Consider the following 20164-nt stretch of genomic DNA (forward strand, 5'->3'; position numbering starts at 1 on the left):
GGAGGGATGGCCTAGCAGCTAGACGTATATACTCTTCTTAGAGAACGTCCAGTTAGCCCCCTCCCTGCCCAGCCCTGTTGACATACTGTTTCTTTGGTCTCCAGGATGAGAGCCACACCCTTCAACTGGGTATGCCAGTCTCACCAAACAAGCCTGTTTCTCTTGTCATGGGCCTGCGGCTCCAAGGCATGTGCTCAGGACAGCTACGAACCCTAACACAAAATTGTAAAGTTACTTAAAACATTAAGATTAAAAAGAAAAAAAAAAACCCTTGGTTAGGTTTGTGTTTGTGTGCATGTGTGTACAGGTGTGTGTACAGGTGTGTGCCCGTATGCGCACTCGTGTGTGGAGGTCAGCTTCAGATGTTCCTCAGAACAGCTTGGCTGTCCGCACTGTTTCCGAGACAGTTCTCACGGGCCTTCCCTTCACTGATCTGGCCAGGCTGGCTGGCCAGCGACTCCGGGATTATAAGCACACATCGCACCTGGATTTTTGTTTTGGTTTTGTTTTTTGAGACAGGACAGCTCTGGCTGTCCTGGAACTCGATTTGTAGACCAGGCTGGCACGAACTCACAAAGATCCATCTGCCTCTGCCTCCCAAGTACTGGGATTAAAGGCGTGTGCCACCACACTGGGTTCACACCTGGATTTTTTTGTGGTTCGGGAATTGAACTCAGGTTCTAATAATCATGCCTCTAACACTTTACTAACAGTAAAGTAGTAACTTTACTACTTCATTGTCTTGAGACAGTGGATTTCAGTGAATAGGAAGCTTGCTTTTGTCTAGGCTAGCTGGTCTGCAAGTTCTAGGGACCCCAGTCTACAATCTGGAGCTTACAGATATGCGCAGCCACGCCCAGCTTGCTATATGGGTGTGTGGGAGGATTCGAACTCGGGTCCTTCCTCTTGCTTATACAGAATAAATGCTCTTACCCACTGAACCATTTCCCTCTTGAGGCTTTTGAGCATGAACTTTGTAGCTGGTAAGGCCATGTGTGTCTCAGGGTCAGAAGTTTAAAAGTCGCTCCTTTGGCAGCTTGAAATACTGAGCCAGCCCAGCGCTCTTCTCCATGTGAGAAGCCAGGGAAGACCCACAACTCTTGCTCCCACCTGGGACTGTTTTCTCTGGCACCCTGTGGTCCTGGCTCTTCACCTGCATTTTTCCTGCTAATTCTCAGACCAGGAGCCAACATGAGCATGGTGATATACACCTGTGGCCTCAGCACCAGAAAACTGCAGCAGGATTTTGACATCAACTTGGACTACATAGTGAGACTCAAAAAGCCGCCAGCTAGTGGCCATGAAGCTAATTTTCCTCCTAGTTCCATTCTGCCATGGATTTACTTAAAGTGTAAAGTTTAATGCGGGTGATTTTCTTTTCTTCTCCTCCCCTTAGTTAAGACAGTCTCTGTATGCACCCCTGGCTGTCCTACAAGTATGTAGACCAGGCTGGCTTCCAACTTGGACATCCACCTGCCTTTCCTGGGATCAAGGTATGCACCACCACCGTCTGGCTACAATTTCTGTTTCTAATTGTACATAAGTTCATTAAGTTGTATGGACTTTGGGTCTAGTTAATTTTTGGTTTGTGATGTTTTTATTATAAGATTTTTTAAAAATATTTATACATACAAGACTAACCAGGACGAGAATCTTGAGTTTGATCCCCACTATCTACCTCTCATATATATATATATATATATATATATATATATGCATTATATTATATATATATATGTATGTATGTATTTTATTTCCTGGAGATAATGGATAGTGGGTAAGAACCCAGTCTGCTTTCCCAAGGGGCACTCCACAAGGCAGTCCTAGAATATGATGAGCAGTGAACAGCCACATCCAAGACATCACTTGGCCTGCCTCTTAGAACCAGCCTGTCAGGTGAATGCAAGGATCCTATCCAACAGCACATGCTGCCCCAAAAGGCTGTAGAGTGTCACATACAGAATGGGTCAGAAATGGCAGTGAGCTTTGGTTTTCTCTCCTGGAGCAGGGCACTTATGTAGGCCAGGCTGACCATGAACTCACGGCAGTCCTCAGACCTTTTATTTTTTGGTGGAGTTAGGAACTGAACCTGTTCCAGTCTTTCTGTTGCTATGACAAACACCGTGACCAGAACCATCTCAGGGAAGCAAAGGGTTTGTGGCTCACACTTCCAGGTCACAGCCCATCGTTGAGGGAAGTCAAGGCAGGAACTTGACAACCAGGCTGGCTGCTATTCCACACTGCATTACCTCAGATCAAGGAACTTACTTCACACTTCCAAACAAGGGCAGGGAGCCTGCTTACTCTGTCAGATTTTTTTTTTTAAATATTTATTTATTATGTATACAATGTTCTGTGTGTATGTCTGCAGGCCAGCAGAGGGCACCAGACCTCATTCCAGATGGTTGTGAGCCACCATGTGGTTGCTGGGACTTGAACTCAGGACCTTTGGAAGAGCAGGCAATGCTCTTAACCTCTGAGCCATCTCTCCAGCCCCACCGTGAGTTTTCCTATACAGCCCAGGGTCACCTGCCCAGGTAATGCATAATCCATAGTGGGCAGGGCTGCTCTATACCAACTTAGAACCAAGACAAGGCTTTACAGGAACACTTGCAGGTGCATCTAACCAGGGAAACCGAATAGAAAAGATCCCTTTTCAGGTGACTCTAGGCTGTGTCAAATTGATGGTTGAACTAAGCATGACAGAATCTAAGGTTTGGGACATGTTAGGAAGCATTCTAGCCCAGCCAAACCCCTGAGCCCACGCGAAAGAAGCTCAGGCTAGTGTTCTATTGCTGAGCTCCAACCCCACTGCTCCAATATTCGGAGACAGGGTCTCCCTCAGCTGCCTGCAATTGCTCTCAACTGTAGTGCGTGCAGGTCTTGATTTCATATCCTCCTGCCTCATCTTCTACAGTAGCTGGGATCACAGGCATGCACTATCAGGTTTGGCTTAGACTTCCTTGAAGCTTCAGAGGTCTCTGCCTAACACGTGAACAGACTGTAGCTCTTAGTATTATTATTATTATATTATTATCATTCTGTGACATGGGTTCTCCATGTAGCCTCAGCTGGCTTGTAATTCAGTATGTAGATCAGTCTGGTCTTGAAATCAGTGATTCTGTCTTCTTGAAAGCTGGGATTAAAGGTGTGGACCACCATGCCCAGCCAGACTACTTCTGATTCACAGTGTGGTGATGAGGCCCTGGAGCAAGCTGATGGAGACCGTGAAAAAGACAATCAGTCTGCTTTATTGTCATTATCAACAGACCAGCCACCATTGGGAAGGGATGCTGATGCTGGTACAACACCCACCATCAAAGCAAACTAAAGACCCTGCTGGCTTCAGTGACATGATGCTGAATAAGTTAGGGTGATATGGCTGCTTGGGACTTGAACCTCTCACTTCATGTTCTTGACAAAGTCCTCGCCTTTCTTGATGGAGGCTTTGAGCTCAGGGATGGCCTCGGCAATCATTTTCTCCTCAAAAGGAGTGATTTTGCCAATGCCCAGATTCTTCTCCAGGCCTTTTTTCTGGAAGAGAGGGAATATGGTGATACGTGAAACCAAGTTTCTAGCTTAGCTTGGTGGCACAGGCCTGAAATCCTGGTACCCAGGAGACTGAGGGCACAGGTGCTCTTTAGCTAAGACAAGCCCCCAGCCCCTCACTGCTGCTGGGCTCACTAAGCAGAGGCTTAGCTGCATCCCAGCCCAGGAGGGATCAGTTTCTTTCATCTGGCCTGGACAGCCATCTGTAGCTGTTACGTCCCCAAATTATGGCTACACTGCCTGGTGACAGGCCCGGCTCTGCATCCTGAGACATGACTCCCTTCCATAAAGCCAACCAGGCACCAACCACAGCCTCGGTTACCCTGGATACGTACCCCCAACAGCAAGGGTGTGGAGAAGTAAGTGCACTCTGTCTCTTTGGACTGAACAAAAGAACACTCGACAACACCTTCCTTCCCGTTCATGGCATCCACAAGGGAGAAGACAAAACGGGCTCCAGCATAAGCCATGGACAGAGTGGCAGAGCCTAGGAGAGAATGGTAGTCAGCACAGCCAGCACCAGACCCCAGAAAAGCACCCACACACTACAGCTCACAGTGGGAAACCTGGTCTGCACCTCTGCATTTCACTGTCTCCAACTCTAGAGCCGCCCTCATCCCAAAGAATCTCCGCTGCCTTCTAGAACCTTCTCCTGAGTGGGACACCCATTCCCTACCCAGAGATAAGCCCCAGTGTCAGAGTCCCCAGCCCCAGGGATGTGTGGAACTCCACCTGCTCCAGCCTTGGCCTTCACAACTTCCGTGCCAGCCTCCTGGATCCTCCCGGTGAGCGCAGTCAGCTGGTCTTGGGGAAAGTCAACTTTGGGGGTACACTGCAGGGCAAGCCAGGGACTGAGTAATTTTCTGGTACAATGACCCCCGCCCTTCCCAGGCTTGACCCAACCCCCACTCCACAGTATGTTCCACCTCCCATCATGGCACCACTACAACCAGACTCAAAACAGTAGCGGGGATGGAACCCAGGGCCCCAATCATGCCAGACAGCAGTCCCCACCACTCAACCACAGAGACCCCAACATCATTTCCTACTGACAAAAGCAAATTCACTTTTTTTTGGAGGCTTGGTTGAGACAGATCTTATGTATTTCCACATGGGACTGCCACCATGCCTGGCTCCCTTGCTTGTGTGTACACATGTATAATTTCCTGAGGCTCATGTCAGGGGTTTCCACCAATCACCCTCCAGCTTACCTTGAGACAGGGTCTCTCACTGAACCCAGATCCGACTCAGTCGGGTTGACTGCCTAGCAAGTCCCAGACACTTCTCTCCCCTCCTCAGCACTAGAATGACATCTTGCACCTGGCTTTTTTCTCACGGGTCTGGGAACCCAGCTCAGGTCCTCATGCTTGCATGGCAGGCACTCTGCTGACTGAGCCTCCTCTCTCTCACTTTTCAAGGGTTCTGCATTCTGAGCAGCACGCTCCATGGCTACACGCAGGCATGTGGATCCATCAGAAGACCAAGCGGCACCCGATTACGTCACTGCCACCTCTCCTCTACTGTCCCCATTTATAACAAGTTCTCCCACTTCAAGTGACACGAGCTTGGAGAATCACTGTTTTAGATTTATATGTGTATGTGAACACCTTATGTGTGGGGATGCCCATGGAAGCCAGAGGGCAGCAGATCCCTGGATTGGAGTTACAGGTGGTTGGTTGTAAGGTGCCCAATCTAAGTGCGAGAAATGAACTCGAGTCCTTTGGAAGAATAGCAAGTGCTTGTAACCACTGAGCCATACTTTCATCTCCATCCATGACATCGGATGGATGCCTTGTTCCCTCTCGCTTCACTTACTGTCATACATTTTAAAACAAAGTTCTATGCATAAGTACCAGAGATACGAGTCCTTGGCATGTCACATTCCGGGGCTACGGAGCTGATTTACAGATCTCATTCCACATGGTGCTAACTCTGTCACAATTCAACTGTTTTGTTTTGTTCACCAAAGGGCTCGATATCAGTCACTACAGAGCTAATAACCCTGAATTCCTAATCCTCTTGCCTCCAGTTCCCAAAAGTGGGGATTACAGCTGTGCACCTGTGGGGACCTGGCTTCCTACACTATCTTTGATCTCCTGGGATCTCCAGTGTGCTGGAGCCAGCAGCTTCTGATTCCATCCAGTCCACAGGCTGTAGTCAGGAAGACCCTAAACAATTGGGTTCCAGGCACAGCAGGAATCCCTCCACAATACACAGGCCAGTCCCATTTACCCCAGACTGTTTCAAGACCTTCAAGGCAGCCCTGAGTGTGATCTTAAAGCTTCCTGAGATCCACCCATCAGTCTCTCTCACAGCCACTCACATACCTGAGAGATCAAGGGGATGATGGTCTTCCCAGCATGGCCACCAATGACAGGCACATTGACCCGAGCAGGATCCAAACCCTATTCACAAGGCAGGAAGACTGATTGTTAACAAGGTCTCTGAGTAGAAAACAAGTCGCAGTCACCTAAAGTGTAGACTGGAAACCCAGAACGCTCAGAAACAAACCAGAATGACCCAGAGTCTGACCCTGGCTGTGCCTAGCACTTGGGCCCTATCCTATGATCAGTCACTGTGAGCAGGTGCGGAGAGGGACAGCTTGTGTAGGGGTCACCACATGCTCCTCTGTCACAAGGCCAGACTGTGTTGTCCACCCTTCTAGCCACCTGACATCCTTGTGGAATCAGAGGACAGCAACAGTCATTCCTAGGACTGGAAATGTCCAAACAAGTACCCCCACATTCTGTTCTAGAGAAAGAGCTCCTCTCTCTCAAGTCCGAGAAATTAAAGTCATTCCACACAGGAGCTGGAAGGCAGAACAGCAGGGCTCAAGCAGGTTGGGAAAGGCATCAGAACAGACACTGGCAAGAGTGCTTGCTGCTCTTACAGGGCACCAGAGTTTGGCTCCCAGCACCCACACAGCAGCTCACAACTGTCTGCATCTCCAGTTCCAGGAGGAACTGATGCTCTTCTCTGGACACCTAAGGACCTGTACTCACAATTCCACACAGACCCACATACAATTAAAAAAAATTTATGCCTACTCATATCTCTACGCATTAAAAAAATGAGTTGGGCACAGTCTAAGAGTGGAGAAGCTGATAGGATAAGAATTCTTCAAGGTAAGCTACACGGGTAACCCAAATGACAGTCCAGATACTTTATGATTTCTGGAACTTTCTAAGTCCTTCTCACTGTGTGTAAGAACTCGCAGATAAATCTAATTTTTCCAAGGCATGGTGAATGGGACAAATGGCTTCCATCCACGAGGGGATTAGATAAAGTCTGAACCCTGATGCACTGGGAAGAGATCCAGAGCAGAGGGCATGCTAAGTCTGGGCCTATGGGGTTCACTGCCTGCTCCTACAGAAAACACTGAAGCCAGCTACAGAGACTGAAACCCCCAAGTCCATACCCCCATCATCTTCCATGCCTGCCTAGGAGCAAGGGTAGCTGAGCAGTTAAGGAAATAAGCAACTGAGAGGCACCGACAGGGCCCACACCTTCAGCTCCGCCACGAATGTGTTCGCTCTGACAATGTCAAGGGTTGTCACACCGAAGATCTTGTTGGGGTTGTACACGCCGTGCTTCTTGAAAACTTCTGCGGTGATGGGGATGGTGGAGTTAACCTGGGAAAACCATGAGACAGACGTCAGCTGAGGGTGGAGCCCAGCAACAGGGCCTGCCAATAACTGTAAGCCACCTACAAGGCAAGGTGGCCATGCCATGTGAACAAAGACACCCTTTACTGCAAGGACACTTGTTCCTTGACAGCCCTTCAGCCATCATCTTGGACACAGGAGGAGAATTCTTCTTCTGGGCTGAGGATGGCTAAGAACAGGTGAACAAGCTGCCTGACTCCCTAGAACCTGTAAAATTTATCTGTGTGACAGTGTGGTTTCAAAGAGAATGGCCCTCATACCCATACATGTTTGAATAGCTGGTCCCTAGTTAGCAGAACTGTTCGGGAGGGATTAGGAGGTGTGTCACCAATGGTAGATTTACACTAGCCTCAATCTCTCACTCAGCTATTGCAGCAGCACCATGACCGCCTGCCTGCCACACTCCCCACCATGATGAGCATGGACCAATCCTCTGAAACTGTAAGCCAGTCCCCAATTAAATGATTTCTTTTATAAGCTGCCTTGGCTGTGTTGTTTCATTACAACAGAACAGTAACTAAGACAAATGGAAACTATACAACTACCTCATGAGGCGTGAAGACTGAATGACTTAATGCAATAGGGCAAGAGCTTAGGACACCACCCAGGCACAGAAATCAAACAGAATAAAATGGCAAGATTTATGTTGTGCACTTAATGTAACAGAGGAGAGGAGCCACAGGCTACCACAACCGCTGAAAGGAGTTATATAGGTGGGCAATTTGAGCAAGGCATGCTGGTGCACCTGGAACCCCTCCATGCCAGTACCTGGGAGGCAGAAGTAGGACTGAGTTATGGGCCAACTTGAGCCCATAAGACCTTACCCACACCCCTCCCATCCAAAAAGAGGAAGAGTAAAGAAAAAAAGAAGGTGGTGGAGGAGGAGAAAGAGAAAGGAGATGAGTATCCCAGGTGGGTAAAGTAAGATACAGAAAAGGTAGGTAACCTGCCTGAAGGACAGTCAGTTCAAAGAGCCAGGTACGAACTCTTGATTGGTGATAAAAGGCAGTTTTAGGGTACATTCCAAGACCTCAACACCTCCAATGTGTGCATCTAATACACACGTGACCAGCCCTGCCCCCTCCACCCCACCCCACACTCACCGGGTTGGCAATGATGCAGATCATGGCTTCAGGGCAGTGCTGGGCACAGGCGGCAGTCAAGGTGGCCACAATGGTAGCATTGGTGTTGAATAGGTCATCCCGCGTCATTCCTGGGATAGTCCAGGGTGAGAAAGTCACAAAGAACATGACGAAATTTCAAAATTTTTTTTATTACATTTTAATTTATTCTCCGTGTGTGTGTCAAAGGGCAACTCACAGAGTTGGCAGTCACCTTCCATTGTTGGGGACACTGAGGTCCTTATACACTCACAGAGAAACACTAAGAGAATCAGAAAACACAGGAGTGTCTCCTGAATGGAGTTCGTTTTTATAAACCAAATACCTGCATTCCATCCAGAAAGCTGGGTTTTATTAACGCCCTGGTGACCTTTTTGTTATCTGTGAAGGCAGACCTCACCCAACACCCCAGAACGATCATCCCAGACTTCCCTCTCTAGACCTTACCCATCCTTAGGGGAGATGTCACATGTACTTTATGGCCCACTGACCTCAACCCTCACTAGGTTCTAGGCCCTTTAGCTACAGAACCTGCTCTCACAGTCACACGTCCTGTGTAAGAGTCTCCACGTAGTCACACCTGAAGATGCCTTGTGTACCTGGTATTGGACTGATAGTTGCCTGGAAACCTTTCCCCAAATTGTACTGGGTTTAAAATTTGCATTAGAGCCCCCCAAAGTCTGATCCAGGCTGACGAAGTCAGTATGCACTGGGTTTTCATTCTCATTTCCTCATGGGGTTTGCTTCCCTGTCTGACACCTGCAGGGACCGAGACACACAACCCTTGGAGAAGGTAGGAAAAGTTTTTTTTTCTTTTTCTTTTTAAAATATTTATTTATTTATTATGTATACAATGTTCTGTCTGCATGCCTGCAGGCCAGAAGAAGGCACCAGACCCCATTACAGATGGTTGTAAGCCACCATGTGGTTGCTGGGAATTGAACTCAGGACCTTTGGAAGAGCAGGCAATGCTCTTAACCACTGAGCCATCGCTCCAGCCCCAGGAAAGTTCTTTTTCTTTCTTTTTTTTTTTTTAAAATAATATATGTGTGTGTGATTTATTCATTCATTTATTTATTCATTCATTCATTCATTCATTTATGATTTTCGAGACAGGGTTTCTCTGTAGCTTTTGGTTCCTGTCCTGGAACTAGCTCTTGTAGACCAGGCTGGCCTCGAACTCACAGAGATCCACCTGCCTCTGCCTCCCGAGTGCTGGGATTAAAGGCGTGCGCCACCACCGCCCGGCAGGAAAAGTTTTCCTTAAATAGCAATTAGGAGTTAAGGAAACTCAGTCTTCTCATTGAAAATGGGTCATGACCCCTTCCCAAAGAAACAAAATATTTAGCTACAGCCCTGAAACTTTACATGCACAGGAACTAAAGCAAAGAGAGCCCACAGAAAGGCACTAAAGGTACTGCTGTCAAAGTGGGTACCAGGGACTGAACTGTCAGGCTTGGTGCATGCACCTTTACTGCCACCTTGAAGGTCAATGCACATAGTTTGAAATAGGTACCAGGTGCTAACTGTTAAATTCAGCATGAACAGGGCTCCCATTTTAAGTAAATCTGTTTTACAGAGAAAACGCTCCACTACGGCTAAAGACAGCAGAGTCTTGGGGTGTGCAGATAGAGTGAGTCACTGGGGGCCATTAGAGGTTAGCAGGAGTCCTGAGGTGGAGTTGGGTGGAGGACAGGGCCCTCTAAACAGAGTGACATTTGCTGTCAACTTCAAGTTTTGTCACCAAGGGCAAGGAGGAAGTCTCTGGAGATCTTTGCAATGGGAGAGGAAGTAAATCCACACTTTAGCAGAAAGCCTTTCTCAGCCGGGGAGGGACACTTCAGGTAAGGTTTTAAAAATTTATTAAAAAATGTATTTATATGTATGTGGTGGGTCTACTAAGCTGTAAGTGGGTGTTGTACTTGTTGAAGCTGGAGTTACAGGGATATGTGGGTGTTAGGACCTGAAATCAGGTTCTCTGATACTGACCTGAACAGCTGAGCCCTCTACCCCCCACTCCAGGATGCTCACCACCACACACCTGGCTTCCTGGGCACTCCGGCTGGGATCACCACCACATCACAACCTTTCAGGCAATCTGGTAGCTGATCAGGTCCAAGGTAGCCTAGGAGGAACACCCCATTAGAGCAATGTCACCTGTATGAGCCCACAGGGAAGCAATCACATCTGAGGGAAGGGATCAAAGCTAGTGGGTCCCATCTGTGAAATGACATCCCCTGTCTAAGGGGAAGAGCCCCTCTGAAGTGGACTCTACAGAAACCGGCAGGGATCCACCTGCATCACCACACCCCATTACTCTTACTATCTAGAGGGAGAGAGTCTATTTCTGAGGATTTCAGGAGGTTTGTGACTGGGTCCAGATCTGCCTCTTTAAAATTATGTTGTACTATGTAGCCTAGGATACCAAACAGCTGGCCTTCCTGAGTGGTGGAGACTCGGACTCAACTCAGGAATTCTTGTATGCCAAGCAAGCACTCTACCAACTACTCTGAAGATCTTTCTACAAGGTCTTGCTATTTAGCCCAGGCTAACCTTGAACCCAGGACCCTTCTGCCTTACCCCCAAGGGCTGGGGTGACAGGTGGATATCACCATGCTCTGCTTCATACTTAGACAACAAATTTGTAATTATCGGGGGGGTGTCAACACAGCCCACCTGTGGAGGATAATTCTTGGGGAATTGATTCTCTCCTTCCACCACTTCCACGTGGGTTCTGGGGAGCAAAGCCAGGTCACCAGGCTTTTTACAGCAAGGGCCCACTCACCCACAGAGCCATCTTGCCAGCCTCAGCTTTCTTCTTTTTTTGAGAAAGAGATTCTATGTGTAGCCCTGGCTGTCTTAGAACTCACGGAGATCCTCCTGCCTCTGCCTTATGGGTGCTGGGATTAAAGGTGTGCACCACCATGCCCACCACCAGCAGCTCAGCCTCAGCCTTCTAAAAGACACCACTGCTTAAGTATTTGTAGGGCCAGGTCCAAATCACCTAAGATCCTGGCTTACTGCATGGCAGCCATGTACCTTTCACGTTTGCTCTGGTCTCGATGTGACTCAGATCCGCTGCCACACCAGGTGTGTGAGCAATATCGTAGAGGGTCAGGCGACTCACTAGAGGGCTGTTCTTTAGGAGAAGAGAAAGGGGCTGCCCAATGCCCCCGGAAGCTCCCAGCACGGCTACTTTAGCATTGTTCTAGAAAGAAGCAGAGAGATATGACTTAAGATAGAATGGGGCTTCTTCTTCTTCTTTTTGGTTTTTTGAGACAGGGTTTCTCTGTGTAGCCCTGGCTGTCCTGGACCTCGCTCTGTAGACCAGGCTGGCCTCGAACTCACAGAGATCCGCCTGCCTCTGCCTCCCGAGTGCTGGGATTAAAGGTGTGCACCACCACTGCTCGGCAGAATGGGGCTTCTTTAGAGGACAAGATGCCAAAGAATGAGGCAACAGCTGTATCGACCAGCAGCCTGTGGTGGAGCTGTGGACCTTCATCCCGTAGTCCAAGTTCAAGAGGAGAGAACCCAGGCCTGGAGATGGCAGGATACCAGGGCGATAAGAGGCAGCTCCACCCAGGTAGCCAGCTGGAATGATAACGGCCTTACCTTTGCTCTGTGGTTTATTCCTCTGTGCTCATAGGGGCTTGTTCCGGGATCCCTCACCCCACAGGGCCAAAGCCTCCCAAAGTACCCAGTAGCACCATGTATCACCGACACACATCCTCCTGTCTGTCCTTCCTTTCCCCTCTTCTGCTCCCCCCCACACACCGCCATATGCTGCTTTTGAGGAACTGGGAATTGAACCACCAAGAGCTTCGTTCCTGTTAATTAAGTGTTCTACTGTATCTACCCTCAGGCCCTCTTCACCTGTACTTTAAACCATGTCAAGATTACTTATGGGCTGGCAAGATGACTCAGCAAATAAAGGTGTTTGCTGGCAAGTCTGAGGACCCGACTGGACTCACAAAGTGGAAGAAGAGAATCAACTCCAAAAAAGCTGTTCTCTAACTTCATGCACACCTACATGTCAACAAACTTTAAAAATACAAAGATTACTTCTAACAATACAATGTAAATATGAAGATAATCGTGAATACAGTGTTATTCAGGGAAAAAAAAGCTTGCACATGTTCAGTATGTAATGTATTTTTGAAAGATTTTTATTATTTTTATTTATACCTGTATGTTATGTACACGTGTCTGTATGGATACATGCCATGTATGTGCATGTCCAAGAAGACCAGAAGGGGACATCAGGTCTCTGAACTGTTAAAGACAGTTGTGGGCTGCTTAGTGTAGGTAGGTGCTAGGAACTGAATTCAGGTCCTCTGCAAGAGCAGCAACTGCTCTTAACCTTTGAGCCACCACTGCAGGCCATAATTTTTCTTTGGTAGCATTTTCAGTCCAAGGCTGGCTGGACCTGTGGGTGGAGGTCACATGGATAGGCAGCAGGAAGTGTACATTGGACAGTAATTAATGGCTATAATAAGTAATAAATAATAATGGGCTTCAGTTATCAAAACCAAAGCCCAAGGTTAGGGTGTGGCTCCGTGACAGTGCTTGCCAAGCACGTATGAGGGGATCTGGGTTCCATCCCTGGTACTGGGAAAAAGAAAAAGGTGCATGTGAGCGGTGGGGTGGAGCACACACTCAGGAAAGCTGTTCCTCAGGAGGCAGAAGAATCCTGAGATAGATGGGGAGCAGCCTGGCCTACACAGGGAGGCCTGTCTCAAAAACAAATCTAACAGGGAACCAGTGCAGGAAGAACTTGGCCCCTCAGGTCCTGCCTGACGCAACCTGCTCCTGTCTCACCGTCTCCCATCCTCCACTCCAGCACCGCCATTTTGCCTCCCTTAGCACACCTACATCATTTCACTGGACAGGGCAGCAAAGGTTCCATCAAGGAAAGTACAAGGTAATCCCAAATGGGGAACAGAAGAAAACCATTTGCATGGTTTCTGTTTATTCTGTTGCTTTGAGTTCCCAGGCTGACCTGGAACTCACAAAGAAACTGGTCTGGGCTTACAGGTCTTGTACCATGACATCTAGCTTAAAACCTGTTCTTCTGAAAAAGTAAGAAACAAAAACAAAACAAGGAAAAAGAAACCTTTTATCCAGGCAGTTGTGACACATGCCTATAATCCCAGCACTAAGAAGGCAGAGGCAGGAGGATCTCTGTGAGTTCGAGGCCAGCCTGGTCTACAAAGTGAGATCCAAGACAGCCAGAGCTGTTACATAGAGAAACCCTGTGTAACGCCCCCAAATTTGCTGTTTTATTTTAACCTATAAAAATCTTAAGTGCTACCAAGAAAAAGAGCTAGTGTCCATGCTAGGGTCTTTAGGTGGATCTGCTCTGTATAATATTGATGGGAACCCGGTGAGGAAGGAGAGGACTTTCTCACTCTGTTCTATGCTGTGCACTGAGGTACACCACAGCAACTTTGCCAACATACACCAAACCTAGTCCCCAAGTAATGGATCTGCAAAAAACCATTATTTTATTATACTTCATTATCTACTTAGTAGACAACCCACTATGTGGGTGAAAGAATGGGGTGAACTCAGCTGACAAGCTTGGGGTCAAGCGCCTTTACCCTCAGAGCCATCCTGCCGACCCCAGTGGGATCTCTCCAAGCATTATCACATGGGTTCCTTCCAACCCCACTGGCCTTTACTGAGAGCCCAGAGTCCCATTCAACAGTTTATTGCTCAGCAACTATTCTGAAGATGGATAGATTGTAATTTCAGTCACGACCTTTGCGCTCAGAATGCAAGTCTGCGGCTCTTTGTTTTAAACCCTCTACATCTGTGTTCCTACTACATGGACTCACATGTATATTAGAAATAGAAGCATTGAGAACCTTGGCTATATTTTATCATTCAGAGGGAGGATCCAAAGTCTAGAGACCAAACATACTTGGTTCTAGTTGTCTTTGGACTTACTCTACTGTTTTCTCAAAAGCTAAATGGACACCCAAATGACATTTTTTTTTTAAATTTTTGAGTATGTTTTTTCTAAATCCATCCAAAGCTGAGCTACTGACCCTTCCTACTACCCTAAACCTGCTCTCCCTAAGTCTTTACATTCTTACCACTGAGCCACACCCCAGCCCCTCACTGGGGGATTCTAGGCAGGAGCTCTACCACTGAGTCACACCCCAGCCCCTCACTGGGGGATTCTAGGCAGGGGCTCTGCCACTGAGCCACACCCCAGCCCCTCACTGGGGGATTCTAGGCAGGGGCTCTACCACTGAACCACACCCCAGCCCCTCACTGGGGGATTCTAGGCAGGTGCTCTACCACTGAGTGCCACCTCTAGCAAGCCCTTCCAGAACTCTTACTCATCTCAGTAGAAACCTTGGCATCACCCATGACTCCACCACTCTCCTTTATCATCAGTGAATTCAGTTAGCTCCACCAACTTTCACCACATCCACAGCTGTCACCCAGACACTGACTAGCAGACTGTCTCCCTCTGCCTAAGTAACTGCTCTGTTTAAAATGGTACTCCACCTTTGAGAAAATGCCCAAGTTGTACACGGCTTGCTGGGTTCTCTCTACCTCGCCCATACTCACAATCATTCCCGGCCTCCCTGCCCCACATACTGGACTGCCAGTTACTGTCCATCTGCCCGAACCCTTTCTACATGTGATCTATGCTTTCTTCTGGCCTTCGCTGAAATGTCACATTCCCTGACGCTGGGCCTGCGCCTGAGATGGCTCAGCAAGTAAAAGCACTTGCTTCAAAAGTCCGAGGGCATGAGTTCAATCTCTAATCTTCCCCACATGGTGGAGAATGGACTCCAGCAAGTGTCCTACTCCCTCTACCATTCACACACACGCATGTGCGTGCACATACATACACAAACACACACACTGCCCTTCCTTCCAATTAAAAATAAAACCTCAACTTCCTTCCTTGTCCACCCTTACTTGTTCTCTGGGGCTCCTTACTATGACACTTTATAACAGGAGACAACAGCATATCTACTACAGAACTCTGGGGCTGATGGGGCTGTTGCCAAGCTTGAATGACCTGAGTTCAAGTCATAGGACCTACATGTCAGAAGATGAAAACCATGTTTTCCTTGCCTCCACATGTGAACACGGCACACACACATGTGCACATTAATAATTTTTAAAATTTTAAATCAAAATACAGAATTCTGTACTTTTCTCAGGGCATAGATGCAACCACCAAAATTCAAATGGAAGCTGGGCACAGTGGCCCACACTTTTAGTCCTAGCACATAGGAAGTATAGAGGCAGGTGGATCTCTAGTTTGAGAACAGCCAATCTATATACAGAGGTCCAGCCCAGCCAAGGTTGCAGTGAGACTCTTTCTATAAACAAACAAACAAAAAAACCAAGCAAACAAACACAATTGGGCTGAACCTGGGTCTGTGGATCAGTGGTACAGAACTTGCTTAACAGGCTCGTCTGTGCGCCAACACACACCAGCACTCCGTCACATTCTTTACCATCTCTGCTGAGCTAGCCCTGCTCTATTCCTGGGCATCCATCTTCATCTCTACCCTACCAATTTACTCCTCACCCAGCCCAGGTATCTTCTCATTCATCTTGTGAGACAGAGCCCTACTACATTAGCCAGGCACCTGCCTTGGGTCCTGGGAACTAAACTCTGGTCCTCTGCTAGGTTAGCAAGCACTTTTAACTGCTGAGCATCTCTTCCAGCCCCCTGTATCTTTATTTTTCAATGAATTTATTGAATGGGAAGCAGGAGACATGACCTAAATGACCGGAAATCTGGAGTCCCCTCAAATTGTCAGTTTCCTTTTGGGTTATGGTAATTATTTCTGAAGCCTTGGTTGTATCGATTTTGCTAGAGATGTGTAAAGCCTCTGGGCATGATCCTGGGACTCCTTCATTGATTCTGGCATGCACTGGTTAAAGAACCACTGTCCAAGTAGAAGATGACTAAAAATAACTTAGCTGTAGGTGTCCAAGGCCAACTCTACCCACAGCAGGGATGATCCTCCAAGAATAATTCGTAAGGGAAAAAGGCTCTAGTGGAGGAGATGCTTTAGTGAGTGAGAGCCTAAGGAGCTGAGTTCAAATCCCCAGTTCTCCAGCTTGGCAGGTTCAGGCAAAGGCCTCATTCCAAAGAAATAAGGTCTAGAGCAGCGGTTCTCAACCTTCCCAATGCTGCAACCCTTCAAAATCAGTTCCTCATGTTGTGGTGGCCTCAATCATAAAATTACTTTTGCTTCTACTTCATAACTATAATTTTTCTACTGTTATGCATGGTGATGTAAAAATCTCACATGTGACCTCTGTGAACGGATCGTTTGATCCCCAGGCTGAGAACGGCTGATTGAGAGTGATGGAGTAGCATACTCGAAGTCCTTCTCTAGCCTCTGCACACATATGTGCACATACTCATTTTTGAAAAACGAGGCATGGGGCTGGAGAAATAGTTCATCTGCTCTTTCAGAGGACCCAGATTCAATTCCCAGCACCCACATGGCAGTTTTCAACTGTCTGTAACTCCAGGTCCAGGGAACCTGACATTTTCACACCAAAACACGTAAAAAGGAAATAAATTATTTCTAAAAAAAAAAAAAAGAAAAGAAAGAAAGAAGAACGAGGGGTGACGGTGCGTGCCTTTATTCCCAGCACTGGAGAGGCGGAGGCGGATCTCTTCAAGACCAGCCTGGTCTAAATAAAATAATCTCTTAGGGGAAAAGCCACGGACAGTTGTTGAATTTCAATCAATTCTGTTAAACTACTGTAACCTTGACTCCGTTCTCTATCCTGAGAGCCTCAGGATGCCAGTACTATATAGTGTATAACGCATAATGTCATGCGTTATTTCTCCTACTCACGAATAACTCACATGGACGTTACAAGGAGAAAATCAGTTATGTCGAAGCAATGCAGAGTTGCATATAATGCAATTTGCTTCCGGACTGAGAGCTTTGGCTTCTGAACCTACAGGAAACGCACACTTTAGGGGGAAACCTGGCCCGGTTCTGCTCCTCTCCCAGGTTTCCCACACAGGATGTCAGTCGGGACATGAGCTTTGCGGGTTGAGAACCGGCGCGTTCCCGGGATGCACGCGCCGCCCCAGAGTTCCCCGCTAGGCTGAAAGCACCTCATACCTGGGCCGAAGTGCTGAAGCTGCGGCGGAGAGCGGCACCGGCAGGCCGGGCGAGAGCAGACAGCATGGCTGGGGCGGGCGGGACACGGACCTGCAGACGAACAAGCTAACACTGGACAAGTGACTCCAACGACCTCCACTCCGCGCAGCGTCCGCCCGGCGTAGATCCACCTGATCTCGCGAGAGAAACGCCAAAAGCGGGGCTCCGCTCCACCAAATATCGCGAGACAGGCTCGGCTAAGCGTTGCCAAGCCTCAAACCAAAGACCTGGCCCACTTCGAGATCTCGCGAGAAAAGTCTGCCGTTTCCCCCCCCCCCCCCCCCCCCCCCCGGTCGCTCGTAAGGAATCCCCGCTGAACTCCGCCCATTGAAAAGATCTCGCGAGAGTGGCTCGACTGTGCCTTGTCTGGTCCCGGTCTCCTCCCCGCCCACTTTGATGCTCGCCCTCTAGGACTGTCGCGTGAATTAGACGGACTCGCAGGGACGCCCCTAGCAACCCGGTGCTTGGAGAACGTGAGGCGCTCTCCCCAGAGCGCGGAGAAGACAGGCGCTAGGTTAGAAGCGCCTTCCAGGAGCCGTTTCCCAGGTGGGGCTCCGGACACGTCCTGCCGGGGAGCCCGACCAAAGTCGCGCAGCAGGTCAGGCGGCCCCCGAGCCCCTGACCTCAGCCGAGCCCAGCCTCCCTGCCTCCGGAGCGAGGCTGGAGGGGGTTCTGGGGAGCCGAGGAAAGTCCCGGGGCGGGGTGGGCAGCATTTCCCCACTCCACCGGGTCAGTACCGTCATTCCCACAAGTTGCACGGAACCTTGCTGACTTTCCAGGCTTCGCACACACCCTGCTGGCATTAGCAAGTTCTAGCACTGACTTAGCGACAGATGATGTCTAGGACCACCATCCTATGGTGTGGAGGAGGAAACGTTTGGAGACTGTAACTCGGGCTTTGGCCCGGTCTCTAAACCCTCGAACCCGCCAGTAGTGCGGGCGAGGGCGAACATTTTAAAGTTTACCGGGCAGTGGTGGCGCATGCCTTTAATCCCAGCACTCGGGAGGCAGAGGCAAGAGAATTTTTGAATTCGAGGCCAGCATGGACTGCATGGTGAGTTCCAGAACAGCCAGGGCTCCACAGGGAAATTGTCTCGAAGCCCCCCCCCCCTTTTGGTGGAAAACGATATATCAGGGCTATAAGAGAGATGACTAAGTGGTTAAGAGCACTTGCTGCTCTTGCAGAGTTCAGAGCCTTGAAAAATTACCAGGTGTCTCATAACCTCCTTAACTCTAGCTCCAGGGATAGCCATCACCTCTGGCCTCTGTCGGTACCTACATTCACCTGCACATACCCACAGAGACAAAAATAAACGGAATTAAAGATGGTAAAAATGTAAATAATTAAGGGTCAATAGACAACACCTGAAGAATGACAGCTGAGGTTGACCTCTGGTTCATGCACACGCACACACGGCACACATGTAAAAAGATGTTCCAGAGCATTACCAGGTGTGAAGGTTCAGGTCTGTAATCCTAGTACTCAGGAGGTTGCAGGAGGAGGATTGTTGTGAGTTTGAGACCAGCCTAAAACACTGTTCAAAAAATCCAAAACAACAACGCAAAAAAAGTCCAGGATCTGGGAGTAGGAAAGGGACTGGATAGGAGGGCATGGGGTTGGGTTTGATAAAAACACTTTATACATATGTGAAATTCTCAAACAATATAAGTTCGGTGTTCTAGCTCTGCTTGAGCAGGTTTATAATCCCACCTTCTTGGAGGCTGAACCAGGATAGTAGCAAGTTCAAGGCCTGCCAGGGTCAAGTAGGGAGACTTTGTCTCAAAATAAGAAATAAAAGGAGGACCAGAGTACAGCTCAGTGGTAGAGTACTTTCCTGCTAGTCTATTCCCAGTCACGTCGGCGCGCGCGCGCACACACACACACCAGTTCAGTTTGAGGGACAGACAGTCGCTGCCTCAGTGGACGACTATAACATCTACATCAGTGACAGTCTGCCTGGGGACAGTGACAGAAAGCCAGAGTTGGAGTAACAAACGACATGAGAGCTTAAGAACATACCAACACCTAAAAGCTCACAATGACCGTCTTGCCCTCCCTTCCCTGGTCTCCACCTCTTTGCTGGATTGGTAAGGTATACTACTGGCCCAGTCTTGGAGCTGGTGATGCCGTCTCTGGTTCTTTACTGCTTTCAGGGATGACTCGAGTGACATCGGGGCAACAGTTGGAGAAGTGACCCAGTGCTATGGGAACCTGGGGAAATAGGTTTGGAGTGGAGGTCATGTTAATGAACCTTCTGAGCCACCTAAGCTGAGACCTGCCAGGAGAATGGGTCGATTTAATGGAACCCCTGGAGGAGGGAGGCGTCTCTTCCAGTAACTTGCCCGGAATTAGTGGGCTGGTGACATGACTCAGTGGGCAAAGAAGCTTGCTTGCCAAGCCTCACAACCTGAGTTCAGACCAGGACCCACACAGTGGTTCCAGAGAACCAATGTGCTGTTGATTCTTCAGCAGTGAGAAGTATGTAGGCCAGGGAACGGAGGAGGCAGAAAAATGTAGTCCTGTATTCAGAGACACATTCTTTCTGTTGGGGTGGAGATGTTTGGGTAAGCACTGACCTTGATCTTGTCTCTGCTCGCGTGCTCTGGAAATTCTTTACGTTTCTAACCTCAGCTAGGGGTCAAGAGCTAAGTATTATTATTA

At 48.5% G+C, this 20164-nt stretch overlaps 2 protein-coding genes across 6 annotated transcripts in view; one reads left to right on the forward strand and one right to left on the reverse strand.

The window, feature by feature from the left end:
- Positions 1-3230: 3230 nt before the first annotated feature.
- Positions 3231-17640, reverse strand: Mdh2 (malate dehydrogenase 2). The gene is made up of 9 exons (XM_041649196.1): positions 17464-17640; positions 11375-11543; positions 10377-10460; positions 8318-8427; positions 7056-7181; positions 5877-5954; positions 4282-4381; positions 3885-4036; positions 3231-3534 (listed from the first exon to the last, which is right to left on the reverse strand). Exons 1-9 carry the CDS (start codon positions 17527-17529, stop codon positions 3403-3405), a joined length of 1017 nt encoding a protein of 338 aa, XP_041505130.1. The 5' UTR covers positions 17530-17640; the 3' UTR covers positions 3231-3402.
- A 269-nt stretch (positions 17641-17909) lies between these two features.
- Styxl1 (serine/threonine/tyrosine interacting like 1) overlaps positions 17910-20164 on the forward strand; it is a 30512-nt gene continuing 28257 nt past the window's right edge. For 3 of the 5 annotated variants that reach the window (XM_041648888.1, XM_041648893.1, XM_041648889.1), the window contains exon 1: positions 17929-18100. The gene's annotated coding sequence lies outside the window, so the exon portion shown is untranslated. Of the gene's footprint in view, positions 18101-20164 lie in introns of all 5 variants that reach the window. The other 2 variants (XM_041648892.1, XM_041648891.1) reach the window with 2 other exon arrangements.

The sequence above is a fragment of the Microtus oregoni genome, unplaced genomic scaffold (assembly GCF_018167655.1).
Source record: "Microtus oregoni isolate MIOR12 unplaced genomic scaffold, Mior012 000003F_ref0000135, whole genome shotgun sequence".
NCBI lineage: Eukaryota > Metazoa > Chordata > Mammalia > Rodentia > Cricetidae > Microtus > Microtus oregoni.

Coding starts and splice junctions, on each gene's coding strand:
- Mdh2 (XM_041649196.1), bottom strand. CDS start 17,529: ATGCTGTCTGCTCTCGCCCGGCCTGCCGGTGCCGCTCTCCGCCGCAGC. Junction 11,544..17,463: donor GCTTCAGCACTTCGGCCCAG/GTATGAGGTGCT, acceptor GCTTCTTTCTAG/AACAATGCTAAAGTAGCCGT. Junction 10,461..11,374: donor GACCAGAGCAAACGTGAAAG/GTACATGGCTGC, acceptor TGTTCCTCCTAG/GCTACCTTGGACCTGATCAG.